Source organism: Mangifera indica, chromosome 20 (assembly GCF_011075055.1).
Source record: "Mangifera indica cultivar Alphonso chromosome 20, CATAS_Mindica_2.1, whole genome shotgun sequence".
NCBI classification, from domain to species: Eukaryota; Viridiplantae; Streptophyta; class Magnoliopsida; order Sapindales; family Anacardiaceae; genus Mangifera; species Mangifera indica.
In genome coordinates, this window is record NC_058156.1 from 2,515,116 (window position 1) to 2,535,419 (window position 20,304).

General features: G+C 30.1%; 2 protein-coding genes across 2 annotated transcripts; one reads left to right on the plus strand and one right to left on the minus strand.

Annotated features, from left to right (window-relative positions):
* The first annotated feature begins 7,473 nt into the window (after positions 1–7,473).
* On the plus strand, positions 7,474–10,182 carry LOC123203898 (LIM domain-containing protein WLIM1-like). Its single transcript, XM_044620369.1, has 5 exons — positions 7,474–7,773; positions 8,971–9,067; positions 9,166–9,206; positions 9,299–9,385; positions 9,763–10,182. The coding sequence occupies exons 1-5, from the start codon at positions 7,636–7,638 to the stop codon at positions 9,988–9,990; spliced, it is 591 nt and encodes a 196-aa protein (XP_044476304.1). The 5' UTR covers positions 7,474–7,635; the 3' UTR covers positions 9,991–10,182.
* A 5,312-nt stretch (positions 10,183–15,494) lies between these two features.
* On the minus strand, positions 15,495–16,617 carry LOC123204155. The gene is made up of 3 exons (XM_044620736.1): positions 16,196–16,617; positions 15,974–16,098; positions 15,495–15,853 (listed from the first exon to the last, which is right to left on the minus strand). Exons 1-3 carry the CDS (start codon positions 16,485–16,487, stop codon positions 15,737–15,739), a joined length of 534 nt encoding a protein of 177 aa, XP_044476671.1. The 5' UTR covers positions 16,488–16,617; the 3' UTR covers positions 15,495–15,736.
* Between the last annotated feature and the right edge of the window lie 3,687 nt (positions 16,618–20,304).

The following is a 20,304-nucleotide window of genomic DNA, read 5'->3' on the forward strand; positions in this document are numbered from 1 at the left end:
GTTTCTTTTGTTTTAAATGTCTTCAGACAACACATTTATTACAAGCCCCCATCAATAATTGATTTCACATTTAGTGGAAATTTATTTTATATGTAAGACTCTCTCTTGAATTTTTACTATTTACAGATAATTATATTAACTTTGTTAATAAAAAATCCAGTGAGATAAAAATCAAAGCAACAGAACATAATTATTTAATGTTCTGTAAAGTGAGGTTAGACGTGTTAAAACTGTCTTATTAAAAACTTTACTAGAAAAATCTAGTGGGATAAAATCTAGTAAAAGGAAAAAAATATAGTATACATTTTATCCAAAATATGATGAACTTAAAAAAATTTGCTTCCCCTGATAAATACTCTCTTTGATAAATGTTCTCCCTCTTTGTAATGGAATTAATTTTGTTATTTGTTAAGCCACCGTATATTGATGTTATACACTAACGTTTCAAATGTTGATATCGATAATCTCTTAGTGAACAAATCTGTAAGAGTCTTACTAGATCATATTTGTTTAACATCAATTTTTCTACTTTATTGGAGTTCATGAGTATAAAAAAACTTATCTGAGATACGTTTGGTTCTGTCTCTTTTGATATATCCATATCTAATTTAGGCAATACATGTTGCATTGTCTTCGTATAAGATGCAAAGAGTGTCTGTTGTAGAAGGAATACTGCATGTATTTCGTATATGATAAATGATAGACCATAACCATATGCATTATCGGTTAGCTTCATGGAGCGCTAGAATCTCTGAATAATTTGAAAATATTACACCTAAGGTCTATTTGGTGGAATACCATGATATTGTTCTATCATTATAAGTCAAAATATATCCCGTCTGTGAACATGCCTTATACAGGTCAGAAAGATAACCAATATTTGCATATCTAATCAAACTAAGATTTTTAGAGGATTTGACAGAATAAAATAATCTCAAATTTCTAGTTCTACATAGGTAACAGAGTATATATTTGATTCTGTTTCAGTGGCAATGGGTCAGTGCAAAGCTAAATCGGACTAATAAATTAACTGCAAAAGATATAGTTGATTTAGTACATTGGGTCAAATATAATAAAGTTTCAATAGCATTAAGATACAATACTTTAAGACTGAATATCATTTAATCTTCTTTTTTAGGACGAAATGAATCTTTTTTTTTAGATTAAGAGACTGAACAATTATTAGGGTGCTCAAAGGGCAACTCTTATTCATATTAAAGCGTTTTAATAATTTTTCAATATACGCTAATTTATGGATAAGTATTCTATTTGAATTATACTCGATCTACAGACTGAAACAATATTTTGTTTTACCTAAATTCTTCATCTCAAATTCTTTTTTCAGATATTCAATAATTTTTGAGAGTTTTTTAAGAGTTTTAATTAAATTTATGTCATCAACATAAACTGTTATAATAACAAATCTCGATTCTGACCTTTTTATAAAGACACATGGACATATAGGATCATTTACATAGCCTTCTTTTTTAAATATTCACTGAGGCAATTGTACCATATACATCCAAATTGTTTTAATCTGTATAATAATCTTTGTAATTTAATTGAATACATGCCTCTTGAATTAACCCTTTTTGTTTCAGGCAATTTATATCCTTCATGGAGTTTCATATAAATTTTAATATCAAATTTTTCATATAAATAAGTAGTAACTACATCTATTAGACACATATCTAGTCTTTTAGAGACTGTTAAACTGATTAAATATCTTAATGTAATTATATCCATCGTAGATGCATATGTTTCATCAAAGTCTATACCTGGCCTTTGGAAAAAGCTTTGGCTACAAACCTAGCTTTATATCTAGCAATTTTATTTTTCTCATTTTTTTCTCACAAATACTCATTTATATCCAACAGGTTGTATGTCTAAAGGTGTTGAAACTATAACCCAAACACTTGACGTTTTGCTAGAGACTCTAATTACGCTCGAATGGCTTCTGCCTATTTAGGCTAATTATGTCTTTGTTTACACTCAGTCACAGTACGTGATTCAAAATTATCATTATTCATAATTTCAGTAGCTACTACAAATGAGAATATATTATCAATGTTATCTGTTTCACAGTTTCACATCTCTCGTGTATAAACATAATTTAAAGATATTTCAATATTCACATTTTCCTGTTCTTTAGGATTTTGTACCACATTAGGGGCTTAGGTCTCTTTAATGACCATAACCTTTTCTGAAGGAATATTAGAGAGTGTGGATTTTTCATTTATTTTAGGATCATCATGATTAATATCTATTTGATTATTTACTTTTCTTTTTTGAGGGACAGTGTCCTTTGATCCAATAGGTCTACCAAGCTTCTAACATGCAGTAGATTGATCAATCACAATTCGAATAGATTATTTAATAGTCACATTAATTCTTGCTGATGCATTGGCAGTTGGAACATGTGATCTTATCACTTTTGTTGTATCTACAAATACATTAAACATTTGGTGGGCAATAATTTGTAAACGTATTATCTTCTGCACTTCAGTTTCACTTTGGGATATGTGAGGATTTAGATGAGACATGGTAAGTATATATCAAGTAAGTTCACACCTAACTTTAAGAGGCGTTTTCTTTTCCCTTAAAAATGGGAATGTTGTCTTATCAAAGTGACAATTTATAAATTGTATAGTAAAAAGATCATCTATTAATGGTTTCAAATATCTGATAATAAATAATGAATTATATCCAACATATATTCTCAAACAGCGTTGGGATCCTAATTTTATATGTTGAGGAGACGCAATAAGGATATATATATCACAACCAAATATTTACAAATGAGATATATCAAGTTGGTAATAAAAAACTAATTGTAAGGGAGAATATTCATGATAAGAAAAAGGTCGCAAGCAAATTAACATTGTAGTATGTAATATAATATGTCCTCATATAGAAGTAAGTAATTGACTTTTTAGTAATAAAATGCGTGCAATGTTCTGGAGTCGTTTGATAAGAGACTTAGCTAATCCATTCTATGTGTGAACATGCGGGACTGGATATTTAACATCAATCCCCGTAGACATGCAATAATCATCAAATGTCTTGGATGTAAATTCACCAACATTATCTAGTTATATTGACTTGATCGAATACTCTGCGAAATGTGTCATTAATTTGATAATTTGTGTTAACAATTTAGCAAATACAATATTTCAAGTTGGCAATAAATAAACATGAAACCATCATGCAAATGCATCAATTAAAACTATAAAATAACGAAATGATCCACTTGGTGGATGAATGGGTTCACATATGTCTCGTTGAATCCTTTGTAGAAATGATAGGGATTCAACTCCAATTTTAGAGGGAGATGGTCTTAACAAGCAGTGCAAAATTTTTCACTGGATAATAAAATTTTATGATTCTTTAATGTATGTCATGTAAATTTTCAATAATCTTATATATCATTGTAAATCCTAGGTGGTCTAAATGATCATGTCAAAGTATAAATGTTTTTGGATCAAAGAACTTCTGATTCGATATTGTATAGGTTTCAATTGTCTTTATGATTGTATAATATAATCCAGATGATAAAGCGGGTAATTTTTCTAGTATAAGCCTTCTTTTAAAGGAATTACCAATTATACAGATAAATTCTGTATCATTTTCACTCATGGTTTTAATGTGATAACTATTTTTTCATTTATCTTTAAAACCAAGTAGATTTTTTTTGGATCTACTTGAATATAATGCATCATTGATGTTTAATCTAATCCCATTTTTTAATAAATTTGTAACTTTTTTGGTGCCTTCAATCAGATTTATTGATCCTAATATAGTATTTACTTTAACTTCAATCAATGCTAAAATTGAGAAAAATTTCTTTTCCTTGAGAATCATGTGCATTGTTGCACTATCCACAAAACACATGTCTCCATCATCAGCATTTAAAATCAACACTTCAATTTTGAAGTTTATTTCCTTTTATTTAAAAATTACATTAGTCGTAACATATACAAAATATTGAAAGGGATGAGAATATGATAATAAAATATAAAGGATGTGATGCTGGGAAAATAATAGTTGTATATTTGTCCTTTTAGGACATTTTATTTAATCAATTTTTCAAGGCTCATATAATTTAGGGGAAGAATCATATGAAAAGCCCATTTAATATTATCTATGCAATTTTAGGAACTTCGTGTTCAAATATTGTCGTATTTACAAAACTTCTAGTTTTGTAAATAATATATATGAGTTAATTTTTGAAACTTCAGGTTCAAATATTATCTCATATTTACAAAATAACTGATTTTGTAGGAGAAATATTAAGATTAATTTTTGGAAGCTTCAGAGTCATATATTATCTCATATTTATAAAACTTCTAGTTTTATAATTAGTATTTAAAATATTACAATATGTGTTCTGATTATATTTTAGACTTCAAATCCATATTTTTCACAATTTATACAAACTTCAAGTTGTAAATTTGATATAGTTAATATAAAATAAAGACTTTGATAAAACTTGGAACTTCGGGCTCATATATATATATATATATATATATATATATATATATATATATATATATATATATATATATATATTCATTTTTACGATTTTATAAACTTTATATTACAAATCGGATACAATTATTATAATAATAATAAATATAAATATTTAAATAATATTCAAGACTTCTGACTTAGATATATGTTTTTGTAAACTTCATATTACAAATGAGATTCATAACTTCAGGTCCAAATTCATGATTTTATAAACTTCGGATTATAAAAGATTTTAGATTCAGATTCATAATATTCAAGACTTCAGATTCAGATTCACAATATTATAACCTTCAAATTACAAATAATATTCAAAATTTTGAGTCCAGATTTATAATATTTCTGCCACCCTTATTGCCCTAGAAAATTGACTAACTTCTTTTGCTTTAAATGTGTTCACATAACACATTTATTGCAAGCCCCCTATCATTAATTGATTTTACATGTGATGGAAATTCATTTCATATGTAACAATAGAGAGGTTTTGATTCTGTTTTAGGGCCATTCTGATCAAATATTAAATATTGTGTCTCCATTTACTGCTCTAATTAAAATTTCAACAAATATGAAAATTCATCTGCTTTTTTTTTTTTTTAACCTTGATGAAAAAGGTGGGTTACCTACAAACACCTATTTAAAAAACTGAGTATGAATTTTAGATGCAGGACTCATACTAGTTTGAATCCATACTTACTGGTAATAGATTTTGATGAGTGAACTTGATATACTCACAAGTATGGGTATGAATATGTCAGAATTTTAAATATAAGGTATGAGATTTGAATTTCATATTAAAAAATATAAACTTTTAGTATACTATTTGTATAATATTAAACTTTTTAATTTCAATAGCTAATTTTTGAGGTGTAATTCTCTCAAGATTCATATAATTTAGTATTAAAGCCATAATTATATCTCTCGGTTGTAATTGTGTAGCGTGAGTGGTAATACTAGCATTACGGTATTCACCACTAGCGCACATGATATTGTGAGATTTATATGGCTTGAATTTTTTAATTTTAATAATTAATTTTTGAAGTGTGATTTTCTAAAAATGTTATCCTAATAGTAGATTTAAAGTCAGATACAGTCATATTAGGCCAAAGGACTTATTCCCACCCAAAATATGATGTTTTTTTAATTTTTTATCTCTTAACTTTGAAAATCTCACACACTCACTCATAAGTGATTAAAGTTAACGAAACTCTAACCCCTTAAAATTTAGTCTCTTTTTTTCCCTCCTAAATCTTAAAAACTAAAAGTTTTTTTCCTTGTCCAATTTTAAAAAATGACATTTCTCCTCTAAGGTTTAGTTTTCAATCTCTAGTATCATCACCGACGAGGAAGAGTCTTCGACATATCACCATATTCCAACAGTCTCTTTCTCCTCCTCTGGAATTCTGACCAACAAAAATCTTATCTTTATTTGAATTATTATTTGGTATCAAAATTATCATTATATCTTCTAATTATAATTACATATATGGATGGTAACACCAATATTATGGTATTCACCACTAGCACATATAATATTATGAGATTCATATGACTTTTCAACCTCTCAAACTAATTTTTGAGATATAATTTTCTAAAAATTTTATCATAATAATAGATTTTACAGTCGGATACAATCGTACAGGTTTAAATATTCCCTATTTGTTAGCTCTATTTTTCTTAAGTTGATATTTAATATGATTCTAAAGGCTTATCATGAGAAGACACGTGTAATCAAAATTAAAGTAAGGGCAAAAGGCAAAAGGCAAAAGGGAGACAGCGGGGCGGTTTGGAAAAAAAAATTTGGAGCGAAAAAAAGTTGAACATTATTGAGAGAAAAAAAAGTAGCATTCTATCTGTCAGACAGATTTTCTTATGATTTTCATATAGATAAAATATAATGACAAAATAAAGAATCATATCTCCTGCCCACTATGTCCCCACTCGCTCTATGTCTCATCTCATCTACACGCGCTGTTTAAGGAAGTGGAATAGGAAACAATCCGGTGAGTTTAGTTTCCCGCGATTGAAAAGTTTTTATTATATGTTGAGGGTATAATGGTAAGTTTAAAATAATAAAATTATATATACATAAAATTATATTTGAATCAAATTAACTCAAATTTATCTTCTCACTTGACTTGAATGAGTATAAATTAAAAAATCATGATTCGAATTTCAAATCTGAGTTTAAACCATGATTTTAAGATTTGAAAGAATTCGAATTCAAAATGAAATTATGACAGTCGAGCTTCTGATCAACAATTTTTTCACATTTAAAAAAAATAAAAATTACATTTTCAAATTAAAAAAACTATTATAAATAAGTCAATTAAGTTATTATGATCTTTTAACTTAATAATTAATAAACTAAAAAATTATTTTATAAATTTTAAGCTATAATAATAAACCTAAATGGACCGAGTTTGAGCAATTTGCTAAACAACATGCTCAAACTCGAACATAAATTTTTCAGGGTTGTTAAGCCTAAAGTTAAACTCAAGCTCAGACTCAGGCTCAGATTTAGGTTCATCCACTTATTAGTTAAATCAAATTCGAGTTTAATTTGATTTAAATTTAATTTTATACGTATATAGTTTTGATTATATAATCAATTATAAAGATAGTTGATTGTATACTCAAATCTGTGTACGAAAATTTTGTTTTACGCATATAACTAATTACACAGATAGCTGATTGTATACTCAAATCTGTGTACGAAAATTTTGTTTTAAGTATATAATTAATTACATAGATTGCTAATTGTATTCTCGAATCTGTATATGAAAATTTTGTTTTGAGTATATAATTAATTAGGTTGATTGTATACTCAAATATCTGTACTCCTCGATTAAGATTGGCAAAGATCGTCTTAGTTAAAAGTACCAAATTGTCCCTGACTTAGACAACTATTAGAGGTGTGATTGGCCAAAGTCAAAGAAAACACCTACTACTGTTTGATTTACAAACAAAATTTTAAAAAGAGAGTTGTATTTAGAAGACAAAGTCGTCTTCTTTCCCATCATCAGAGATTTGAAAGTGTGTGTGTGTGTGTTTATATTTTGTTTTTTGTTATACAGAGAGCAACCAATTTTGTGAGGAGGAAGATCTGAGATGGCAACTTTTGGAGGAACAACCCAGAAGTGTACGGCGTGTGATAAGACTGTGTATTTGGTTGATGAGCTTACTGCTGATAACAAAGTCTATCACAGGGCTTGCTTCAGATGCCACCACTGTAAGGGGACTCTCAAGGTGATTCAAACAAACTCTCACTCTATTAAAAACTTAGAGAAACACATATTCTCTTGCATGCTGAATTGAATTTTTACTTCCTTTCCTTTTGGTTGATCATGTTTACATCTCAGAAACTACCTTTTTTATGTTGTCCTTTTGTTTTTTGCTATTGAAGTTTCGATTTTTATATTTAAAGAGATGATTGTTGCCAGTTACGAGACTGTTTAATGGTATTTTTTTTCTTAATTTGTTGCCAGTTCATTATGGGATTGCAGTTTTGAGTTTGTTTTGAATCGGATGAGGATCCCCATATCGAAATTAAACTTATATTAACTACGATCTTCCTGTGTTCAACTGTATAAACATAGTTTGGTTCTTCCAAGGCTGTATTTACTAATCTTTTATTGGTTCATCCTGGGGATATTTGAAACTTTGTGTTCTCTTCGTTAATGGTAGACCCATCAAACAAGTTAGAAATTCCTGGCGTATGGTCAATTATAAGAGGATTTGATACCTTTTATTGAAAAAGTTGTGCTTATTGGTTCAATGAAAATCATCAACAATGCTAGCTAATAGACGTGTGAGATATGATGAATTGGAAGGCCACATATATCGTTTGTCAGCAACAGTCTCAAATGATTAGTGAATTAATTCTTTGTTCTACTTTCTCAAATATTTCAAATCTTTCATTGGTTGAATAATCATAGAGAATTATAACCATGTGAAGCATTATCCATTGTTGAGGATTTAGATTCATTTGTTTGCCAGGAAAATTTTGAAATCCCCAGGGAAGTATCTGGTAAACAACAGATTCTGTAATTTCAGACTATGGGTAGAAATGTCACCAACTCAAGGGTTTAAATAAATTTTAAAGTTGAAGTTCTATCTACTTTTATTTCTTTTGAGCCTGAGGGAATGGAATAGGAGGAAGAGACAAAAGACAAGAACTAGATGTAAGGACTTTCATACTGATAAAAATCGAATACTTGTAAAGGTGTTTACAATAAAATGCTGCAGAATGGTGTTGCTTTTTTCAAACTTGAAATTTAATTATTATTCAGCTTGATGTTGAAATTTTGAGAACTTTGTGGGAGCTACAAAAATCCCTGGAGTATCATATTTATGTTAACAGGAAATAATGTGTGAAATATTCTATAGATGGTATCGATTTTTCCACTTTACCTTTATTTCTCAGTTTCTGCTACAACATTGCAGTTGTTCAATTATTCGTCCTTTGAGGGCGTTTTGTATTGCAAGCCTCACTTTGATCAACTGTTTAAGATGACTGGGAGCTTGGATAAGAGTTTTGAAGGTGCTTATTCGTTACTGACTTTGTTTCTTGGGATATTTACCTAATCTAGTATCTGTTTGTTTAAGATTATTCATTGGTTTCTTCTTTCTTTTCTCTAGGAACTCCAAAAACTGTTAGGGTTGAGAGATCTGCTGATCAGGTACACAGAGTATTCAGTTTTATAATTCTCCTTTTTATTCATATAAATTATATTCATAGTAAGTTGTTTCTTATGGTGAGTGAATTTTTCAGGTAAAAAATAGCAGAGTTTCCAGTATGTTTGCTGGAACTCAGGAGAAATGTGTTGCTTGTAAGAAAACTGTTTACCCAATTGAGAAGGTAAAAGTAGCAATTGTAATAAGCTCCATTGGTAACTTTTCTAGCAATTTCACTTTCTTAGAAAATAATATGTCGGTGTTATAACCATGCATTAAAAGCCTAATTTGTTTGTATCTTAGAGATGGATTTTTGTTTGTATTTTGTTTGAATTGTGAAGAACATTGTCCTCTCTTAGATTTCTGCTTGTCATATATAGTTTCTCATTCTCTCGAAAAGCATTAACAATATCACTTAATAGTTAATAAACAGGATCACTCATTATATCAAAGAGCTCTCTTAAATTAAATGTTTATGTTACAAACTAATTATTTAAGATTTTGTTTTCATTCTATTACATAGTTTGGCTGTTGTACTGACCCAGTTACTGCATCTTATAGGTGGCAGTAGACGGCACATCATACCACAAAGCCTGTTTCAGGTGTACCCATGGTGGCTGTGTGATTAGCCCATCAAATTATGTGGCACACGAGCACCGCCTATATTGCAGGCATCACCACAATCAACTCTTCAAGCAGAAAGGTAACTTCAGCCAACTTGGCAACCATGAACAGGTTAAAGGAGACCATGAACAGGTTAAAGGAGTGACTGAGAATGCAACAGCTTAGTGATACTGTGAAAAGTTTTCTTGTTTTAATGTGAGAATCTGTGTTTGTCTGGATAGCAAGTTTGCTAGCAAGAGTCGGGTACATCTGTTAAAGCATACAAGAAGAGCTATGTGATTTTGTTTCTTTTTCTATATATATGTAATAAGCCATTGCAGACATATGTTCAGTACAGTAGTTTGGTTTTTGCAGAAATTTTGTGTGGTGAGCCCTGAATCGACAAATTTTTTACGGAGTTGTTCAGTTCATAGCAGCAAATAATGTGGATTGCCAAAATGTTTTCTGTGTGCTAAAAGATTTCTAGCTTGATCTGGTTAAAGTTTATTTCAAGATTAGAGTCATCTTTGTTAAGCTGCTGCATGCCTTCTCACTTTACTTTATCCTCTTTAATTAGTAGTCATTTATCAACATTCTTAGCTGTCTATATCTTGTTTGAAAGCATAAACTGTATCCTGATGGACCATGTGGCTAATAAAAACTAGTTTGCTATCCTTCCACCAACCCCTCAGGAAAGAACCAACTACATCGAGAATCATTTAACCAAATAATTTAAGAGTTTGATTTTAATATATCGTCAGAGAAAACTTATCCATCCTCTCTCATACATAAAATCTCCATTTTTGTTACTAAAACTATTTGTTAGGGGTTTTTGAACCTCACATATCTTGCCTTTAGCCTCCATTTTTATGTTTAAGAGGGAATATAATTTTTTTGTCTAAATCTTATTTTAATATAGGAAAAATCTAGTTTCATTCCTATTAAAATAAAATAATAATTATCACAAATTCTGATTAAGAAAATGTTTTATTACAAGTGTTTTCTCCTTAAATTTGAAATTTTTTACTAAAAACAAATATGTAATATTATGTACATCTAATTTTGAATATTCAATTAAATATTTAGATGATGTATTATTTGAATGTAATTTTATTTTTAATTAAATATTTAATTATATATTCAAAACTCAATCCACACAATTTTGTTGAAAACAAAAAGAATAGAACATAAAAATTACATCCCTTCTCGCAATCTTGAGATCCAAACCCAGTGTAAGTCGGTTTAGAATGCCTAAAATTTGTGGGTTGAAATTGTCCATAATGGCTGAGTAAGCCTGCAAGAGCAACCCTGTCAAATGCTTTCCTTATATTAATAATAATACTGTTTTGTCCTTCAAGCTTGAGATCATAGATACATATTTTCAACAAAAGTATGCTAGTAGAATTTTTCTTTTTCCAGAAAGTTTGACATATTTTGCACTCTTTACAATCTTTTCATGGTTGTATGCTGTTAAGTGAAGTTTCTTATCAACAGAAAATCTACAAACCAACCAAGTTTGTCCAAGTTAGCCACCCAAATCATTATATTCTTGTATAAAATCATTCTCAGTTTGATTAAGCGAATGTCTCTCTCACCCAAATCATTAACTATTTTTCAGTTTAGTAACTGATCTCACAATTATTATACTAAATAATTTAAGAGTCTAATCATGATATAATGCAAACAGATCTCAAATCCAAATCCTCTTAAGTCTATTTTAGAATTTCATACTTAATCATTCAAATTACCCTTGGGGTTTACTAAGATATTGATCATTAAGTTAAGTGATAAATGATTTCTCCAACTTAATTGATCATTTAGTTGGAGAAATCATCAATTTCGTTATGGGGCATTTGGTTGAAATAGATAAAGATTACTCGGATAATCTATTTTTTATTATTTACATTATTTTGTATAGTTTATAAGTAATAAAAGTTTTCGTAATCTATCTTTAAGATATTCTTTTAATTTTGATGAGTGCTGAGCCTGAATCATTGTGAGGAATAGTTAAAAAAATGTAAGTTGTAAGAGATGAGATTATTCTGGTTTTCAAAGAGGGAAGTCATGCCTGCAATGATTAATGCTACTTAGCAATCCCTTCAAACTATAAATACAGACAAATGCAAGTTGCAAGGGTTCATATTTAAAGTCAATCAAAAAATCACTTCTTGGAGGGCTTTAAAAGTTGAACGTAAATTGATAGCCAATCCATTATAATCTGGATAAAGTCTTTTGTGGTCAGAGAATTGGGTCTCTCTGGACTTTGAGCTACCTCTCTGAATCAATCACAACCATGGATTATCACCCTTGTTTGAAACCTGTAATTCTCACTCAGGCATTTATTGAGGAGGTTCAGCTTCTGCCATATGAGAAGAATTGATGCAGGAAACTCAATCAGCTACAGTAGAGGCCTAATTAACATCCTTAATCCATTGCTCTATCATCCATTCATTCATCAGGAATGGAGACAAATTTTATATCATGCTACAAAGATTTGATCTATAGTGCAAAAATTTGATGGACCACTTAAAAAGGATTCTATGCATGTCTTTAATCCACTTATATCATCCTTAATCCAGTTAGCAATCCATTACATAGAGAGCGATAAATTATGCGAACATTAATTAGATATGTCATCTACACATAGATAGATTTAGAATATTAGTAGAAGTTTTTCTATTTAAAAGAATCGAAAAGAATAAATCTTGACTGTTTCAACCATTTTTATCTCTTATTTCCATAGGAAAACCTTTCATCCTTATCTTTTATAAAAATAATAATTATCTACTACATTTTCGAGATAACACAATTAACGAATTTTCTTAAGAACAATATTATTAAACATTTATATTCAATGTATTAGATATAGATGTATTTAATTATGTAATTATACAACTAATTATCTTTCTTGTCTTATAAATATATAATTGTACAAAGACAAAACCGCAAAGTAACAATAAATTATATTATCATATTGTTACTTTGTCAAATTTTCTCCAAAACAAACAATGACATAACAATGAGTATAAACTTAACCACTTAAAAATCTCATCGTATTCTTATTTGATTGCATATAATTACATCTCCAATTTAGTGTACTTGTCATTTACAAAATTTTTGCCACCAACAAGTTGATACTAGGAGCACGACATTTGAAAAGCCTTTTTTTCCATCAAATATAATTTTTACATTTGACCTCAATCGAAACACTTTTCCATGACTTCCGTAGAAGAAGATCAAAGAAAGTCCTAAGTGATCATAATACTGAAGTAAGTCAAAGTGTTTCCCTCGTAAAACAACTTGAACTTGTCATTTAGAACCAATTTACCCTAGTAGTTGAAATATAATCAATAGCCAAAGGCACAATTGAACAATGTCATTGGATGTCCAATTGATGTCATCAATAGTACTAGACCTGAACCGAGTTGGCTCAAACTCAAAAGTAGACTTAGCTCAATTTGAATTTGTTTACTTCAAATATAAACTAAGTTTGAGTTAAAAAAATTCGGTTCGTTTTAAAATTAAATTGAACTCAAACTAAACAAAGTTCAATTTGGTTTGACTCACAAGCTGATAAATGACTCGATTCGATTCAAACTTGACTCATGACTCGATTCGAATTATATTAAATAATTATTAAACAATATCATTTTGTCAATAAGTCATGAATTCAAACCACAAATCTGTGCCACATATCAAAACCATGAATTTGAACCATATATTTGAATCAAACTTGAATTGAATCATTTTCATTCAAACCAAACTTGAACTACCTTTTATGTTGGCTTGACAAATTTGAACTGAACTCGAATTGAGCTATTTTTCATTCAAGCCAAGGGGTGTTCAGTTTGATTCATATCTACCCCTAGTTATCAACACATTAATCCAATAAAAGGAAAATGTTCACCTAACAACACTATTAAGGATTCAAATCCCCACAAAACAACCAATTGTTATAAGGTCGTAAGCTTCCAAGAATGCAATCCACATTTGAGTGTTTTGGTGTGATGTTCGTTTGGAAACAAAGAATACTTTGGTGGTGTTCGGCCAAAAACTAAGAAAGTCTTGGAAAAAGGTTTACAAGCTCTAAAAGTTAGAAGGCTCCATGAAGGTTCCACAATTTTTGAGAATTCAAAAGTTTGGTAAGATTTTAGGGTAAAAAAATTGGAACTTAACTTCTAGACAGGGTTTTATATATAAGTTAGGATTGAGCAAGAATCAACACCAGTTGTTCAAATTAAATTGGTGACAAATGTGAACCGTCTATGAAGGTACTTGAATCATTGCCCAAACTGTGTTGATAGCATATGACGCATGTGTGCGACACATCAAATGCAAAGGGAAACGTCACTTTCACAATGTGATGTGCTCAAGAATCAAGTATCTTGATTATCCATATGTTATTCATCTGTGCAAGAAAGATAAAGAGTTTCTAAAGCTCTATTTGCACACCAAAAACTAGGAATCACTTATTGTGTGACCACACTTCTCAGAAAAATGTATAAAAGCTACACTAGAAAAGTATAGGCATTGCATAGCTAGCGACAAGTCATTTGAATGACTTGACAGATCATCTACACACAAGTTGATTTCGAATGCTAGTAGAAGCATTTCCATCTATAAGTAGTTGAAAGAGTGGATCTTGTCTATATTAATTATTTTCATGATTTTCTTAATGTGTCATTTTCATCACCTAATTTTGTAGTATAACTTTAATCTTTTATCTCATACCTTTATAAAATAGCATTTATCTCCAACCTTTTTAGCATGGCACAATCAACAGTTTTCTTAAAATTATATTTCATTAAACATATAGATTCAATATAATAGGATTTACGTGTATCTAATTATGTAATTACAAAATTAATTCTTTCTCTTGCCTATAAATGTAAAATTGTACAAGGCCAAAAGGACGGCTAATGATATTCTCGTCCTATTACTCTGCCATTCTCCAAAATAACAAATAAATGTAACATTGAACATAGACTTATGAGCCATTTTAAAAATGTTATTGTGTCCTTATTTGCTTTCTAATTTTGCTTACTTCAAATTGGCAATTTTCACTACCAACTTCTACAATGTTTAATTAAACAAATAATGTATCCATGATTCTTTAGCTGAGGTGGAACTGACATTAACCGGATCATATAATTAAATTTAAATTATTTATTTAACCCATACTCTATATTTTTAATAGTGCTAGTACTGGTAAAAGAAATTGTTTTTAAGTTGACTTCTCCTGACATGGTGTGCGAATGCTAGCAGCGAGTGATGCCCCTGGCCAAAAGAACCATATTCCAGGGCATTATTCTTTGAATCTTCTTCAAATAGAAATTTGATTAACAAATTTGAAATTCTATTCTGGGTTGGTTCCAAAGAAGCAGGTTGAGTTCCAGGGACATCATCGTTTTGTTCTACTTAAATTTCTATGATCTATTAATAATAGTTGTTGGAACAAAAGAGAAAGAAAAATGGTTCTTGTCTTGCAAATCAATTATTAGAATTTCTGTGCCTTCTATCTTGCTGGCCTGCTGGCACTTCTGTTCTTGGCATGAGAATTGCAGAGTCACAACCAAAACGTAGAACAGAGTCACAGGGCAGTATTGGTCAAAAAACTGGTGTTTGGGGGTTGATAAAATTATCATTTCCTTCTTTTACTTGGCTTGAGAGCCTCTTAATTGTTGCCAAGATTGGATTTAAGCACATACCATAAATCACAACCAAAATCATGTAATTGTTTTTGGATCATGATCACTAGGATTATGCATTATCAGATCCACACTCGATAATTTATGTTTTCTCCATTACCAAACTACTCTCTTGTTTTGTAATTTTAACAGGTTTAACAAGGCTAGATTTGTGTGCTGTTGGAGTCTCTGGCTCTTCTGCAGTCTTACTCTAGACTGGGTGAGAAGGAAGAGAAAAACCAGGATTAGCTTCCAGCTTCTGAGATGCTTTGCAATGAGGGTTGCCATATTCTTGGTCTGGGTGCAGCTGTGTTAGTTGATGATGACGTTGATCTTGGTGGGTTTCCTTCATATTTCTTCCCCTGAACAAGATTAGTTGATCTTCTAGTTAGAAAAATTCAATTTCAGGAATAGTATGAATAAGATTAAAACAGTATAAAACTGCAGAACTACAATAATGCTTATTGTTTGAGGGAATTCACCTGATTTTCTTTGTCAAGGTGAGATCTTTTCGGCTTCTCATGAATCCTCTCAGGCTTTTCAGCCAATTCTGGCTTGTTCCTGTTCATCCTCCCATTCTTCTTTGCCCACAACCCTTTCATCGCATCTACACCAACAAACCAAAAACATACATAAGAATCTCAATCAAACTCAACTTCATCATAACCAAAAAACAGAAACAAAGCAGAACTTCACCAACACACCTTGAGTAGTGATGAGTCTATAAACTTGTCCAAGAACAAGAGTGTCAGTTGGGCGAAGAAGCTTAATCCTGGTCAACCTAACAGAATTGCCATTGTTGCTGTTGGTGGGGCATCCATCAGTATTGTTATTATGAGTTGGGCACAAGGTGGTAGAAATGAGAAGAGCAACATAGTGACCTGGGTTCATCCTCATAATCTCGCTGGCATTCACAGGCCAATAAAATTTGTCGATTTTCCCAGATGGATGTTGTATCACTAGCGTGGCTGTATCAATGGCCTGGCAGTTCCCCATTTTCACAACTCAAACTGGTTGAAGATAAAGAATGTGCTGAAATGAGCAAGAGAAAGATCAGGCCAGGAAGCAGCCTGAGGTATACAACAGTATCTTTATAGCCACACCATCCCACCAACTCCCAAGTGGATAAAACTGTGTTCATATATTTTAAATACATAAAATAGATATATAAATAATATATTATTATATAATTAAATAATTTTAAATTAAAAATAAAATAATATTTAATTATATAATTATACATCATCTATATATCACTTAAAATATGTACAGGCGCAGCATTACTCAAAATAAACCTTGCATAGGGTGATTAAGGGTAGTTTTGTCAATTTAAGTAGGAATTAAAAAAGTTAATAAAGATATGAAATGATGTGGTGATCTGTGAATGGTTGTCATAAAAGTCATGAGCTATATTCAGATTCTTCCAATGTACGCTATGTGCAATCGCACCCTCCATCACCGTTAATAAAAGGCCAAAAGTCATTTTCCCGCCCAAGGTACAGTGAAATCACATGCCCACCCACTAACTTTGAAAAACCTAAACACCCACCCACAATCAATTTTCCATTAAAAATTTCAATTAATGTCAGGGGTAAAATCATTATTTAGCAAAAAATTAAAGTTTCATCACAATTTTCTCCCCTATATTTAAAAACTTATATTTTACCCCCAAGCCAAGGTTTGAAAAGTGACAAAACCTCGCTAGAGTTTGTTCCTCTTCCTCCGGCGCTAATTTCTCCTTTCCTGACCACTGACCATCAACCGTCCTCCCTTCCCCTCTTATCTCTCCTCTTGTCTCTCTCCCTAGCCTCTCCAGCCGTCTTCAGGTAGAGACGAAGATGAGTGGTCTTCGTCTAGATGAATCTCAAACGAAGACAATCGATCTTCGTCAGAGAGACGAAGACGACCCATCTTCGTCTCAAACGAAGACAATCGATCTTCGTCAGAGAGACGAAGACGACCCATCTTCGTCTCAAACGAAGATCGCTCATCTTCGTCTGAGTCGTCTCAGACTTAAGACAATCGAAGAGGCTAGGGAGAGAGACCGAAGGAGAGATAAGGGGGGAAGGGAGGACGGTTGGCAGCCATGAAAGGAGAAATCAGCGTCGGAGGAAAAAGAACAAACCTTAGGGGGGTTTTGTCACTTTTCAAACCTTGGGTTGGGGTAAAATGTAAGTTTTTAAATATAGGGGAGGAAATTTGATGAAACTTTAATTTTTTGCTAAATGATGATTTTACCCCAAATGTTAATTAAAATTTTTAACAGAAAATTGATTGTGGGTGGGTGTTTAGATTTTTGAAAGTTAGTGGGTGGGACTAGTATTGCACTGTACCTTGGGTGGGAACAAGTTTTTTGGCCTTAATAAAACAATAAAACTATGTATACCCACTTTGGGTACATAAATATATACACATTTATATGTGTCATCATTTGATTGGATGATTTTGAATTAAAAATAAAATAATAATCAATCATATGATGACACATATGAGTGTGTATATATTTGTGTACCCAAAATAGGTACACATAGTATTGCTCTTAATAAACCCATCAACCGTTACTCGCCGTTTGATTTCCCAGTTCGGATTTGCTCTTGGCTGGTTTCTTTAGCCAACAATGCTTACCCTACTCGCATTCACTGTGGTGTGAGTACAATCACACAACATGCATAAACTTTATTTTCATTAATTTTTACAAATATTTATTAATTGAATAATCCAAAATTATATATTTAATTAAATAAGTAAATAATATCTTATCTGTAATTAAGTATTAATATATTTTTAGTATTTAATTACTTAATGATTTTTGTATATATGATTTTATTGTTATTAAAAATATTAGTATAAAGTTAAAGTAAGAAATTAACAATATCGATATTTCAATATTAAAAATTTTTAAAAAAATTGAATTTGATTATCTATCATATTTATAAAATATTAATTTATATGATATAATAATTATAAATTTGATTATTATATTTTAAATTTATCTTTTAATTAATATGAGCATATTTTCGGTTTAAAAAAATTTATGTCCAATTTGGGTGGCACGCTCTTGGGAGAGCGTGAGGGGATTGGGAGTATGGTGGACCCGGGGGTCCAAAGTGACGTTTTATGCTGGCCAGGCCAACAAATTTTTAAAATATTAAGTTCGTTAAAAAATTTTTCAGAAGGCTTCTAGAAATTTAAAAAGTTCATGATTTTTTTTAAATTAAAAAATTACACCCCTCCCTAAAAAAGGATGGTTTAAAATAAAACCTTTTAAAATTTATCAAAATTTTATTTTTTTAGAGTTTAATTAATAAATTTTTAATTTATAAAGATATATTAATAATTTAATATTTATATTAAATATTACATAACAGTATTAATCATTTATTTAAAAAAAAAAAACTTAATCGAATAATTTTTCATCCTCTCTCACCTATTTCTTTCTGCCTTTCTTCAAGCTCACAATATGTGGATATGGTCCCTCTAATTTTTCCCTGCAACAAATATTCAATACATAAATAACCCTTTTTCACTTTCTGGGTTTGTGTCATTTGAGTTGTAAATGTAGAGATTTCTCAATCCACCAAGGCCTCAGACAGTCTCATGCCATGTAGTAATATTGATGACAGCTTTTACCCATTTATTAGTTCATAATTTTACCATCCTCCTATCATATTAATATTCCCTTTCATACCAAAAAAAAATTATTTAAGTCGGATTATTCTTTAATAGTTGAATTAAATACGTCAAACAGATAGAACCATAAATTTAGTTATCAACTCATAATTATTATATCAGGTAAATCAAAAGTTTAATTTTAAAATTTTGTCAAATAAAATTTAGACCATTACTCTCATACTTGAAATCTCATTTTTTTTGTCACCTAAACTATCTCTTGAATAGAAAGAATGATATATTTACTCAGTTTTGAGTATTTAATTAGGTACTCAAATAATATGTTATAATATGTTTCCGTGTTACTTTATCTTCAATTCAAAATCACTTAATCACATAATGATACATCATCTATATACGTAATTAGATAATTAAAAATGGGCATCTTAGTTTTATTGAAGTCCATGTCAATTGAATGAAACTCATCACATGCCCTCCTCAAATTGTATACTTTCCTATATTCTATCTTGAACCTCTACTTGTTCTTATACTAAACTTATTTCAAATTTTTATTCTGCACAAGTGAATAAATTATCAAACCTTCCAAACTTTTATTTCCATTGATTCAAGAAGAAGACCATTATTGTTCAAGGTCATGCGACTTTTGACTCTTTTTCAAAGCTTCTCTTTTACTATTATAAGTCTACTTTATCTGAAAGAAAACCCAGAAAATGTTTAAAGCATAGCCATGGAAGCTATCTTGAGACCTGTGACAATTGAAGATTGCACATACTAAAAAGGAGATACTTCTCCCACTAATGTGAGTGGCCAAATCCCAGAAAGCAAATTACAGAAAGTGTGTGTTAACCATGTGAAAGACAGGCGACTCCATGGATTAACTATAGAGGATGTTTGGTTGAGGTTATTTAGAGATTACAATGGGAATCTTCTGTTTATTAGAGACTTTAGTTTATTTGTTTTATCAATATGTGTCTTATACTATTCAATCTATCATCAGTATTAAAAGATTTTTAAAATAATTTTAATTTTTTTATAATTTTATCTTTAATTATTAATTTTTAAAATAAAAATTTTTTATTTTCAATTAATATAACAAATAACATAAAAAAATTTAAAATAATTATACTTAAATATATTTAAGTAAAATATATCTTAGTATTTTTTTTACCGTCTCCCACCAAAC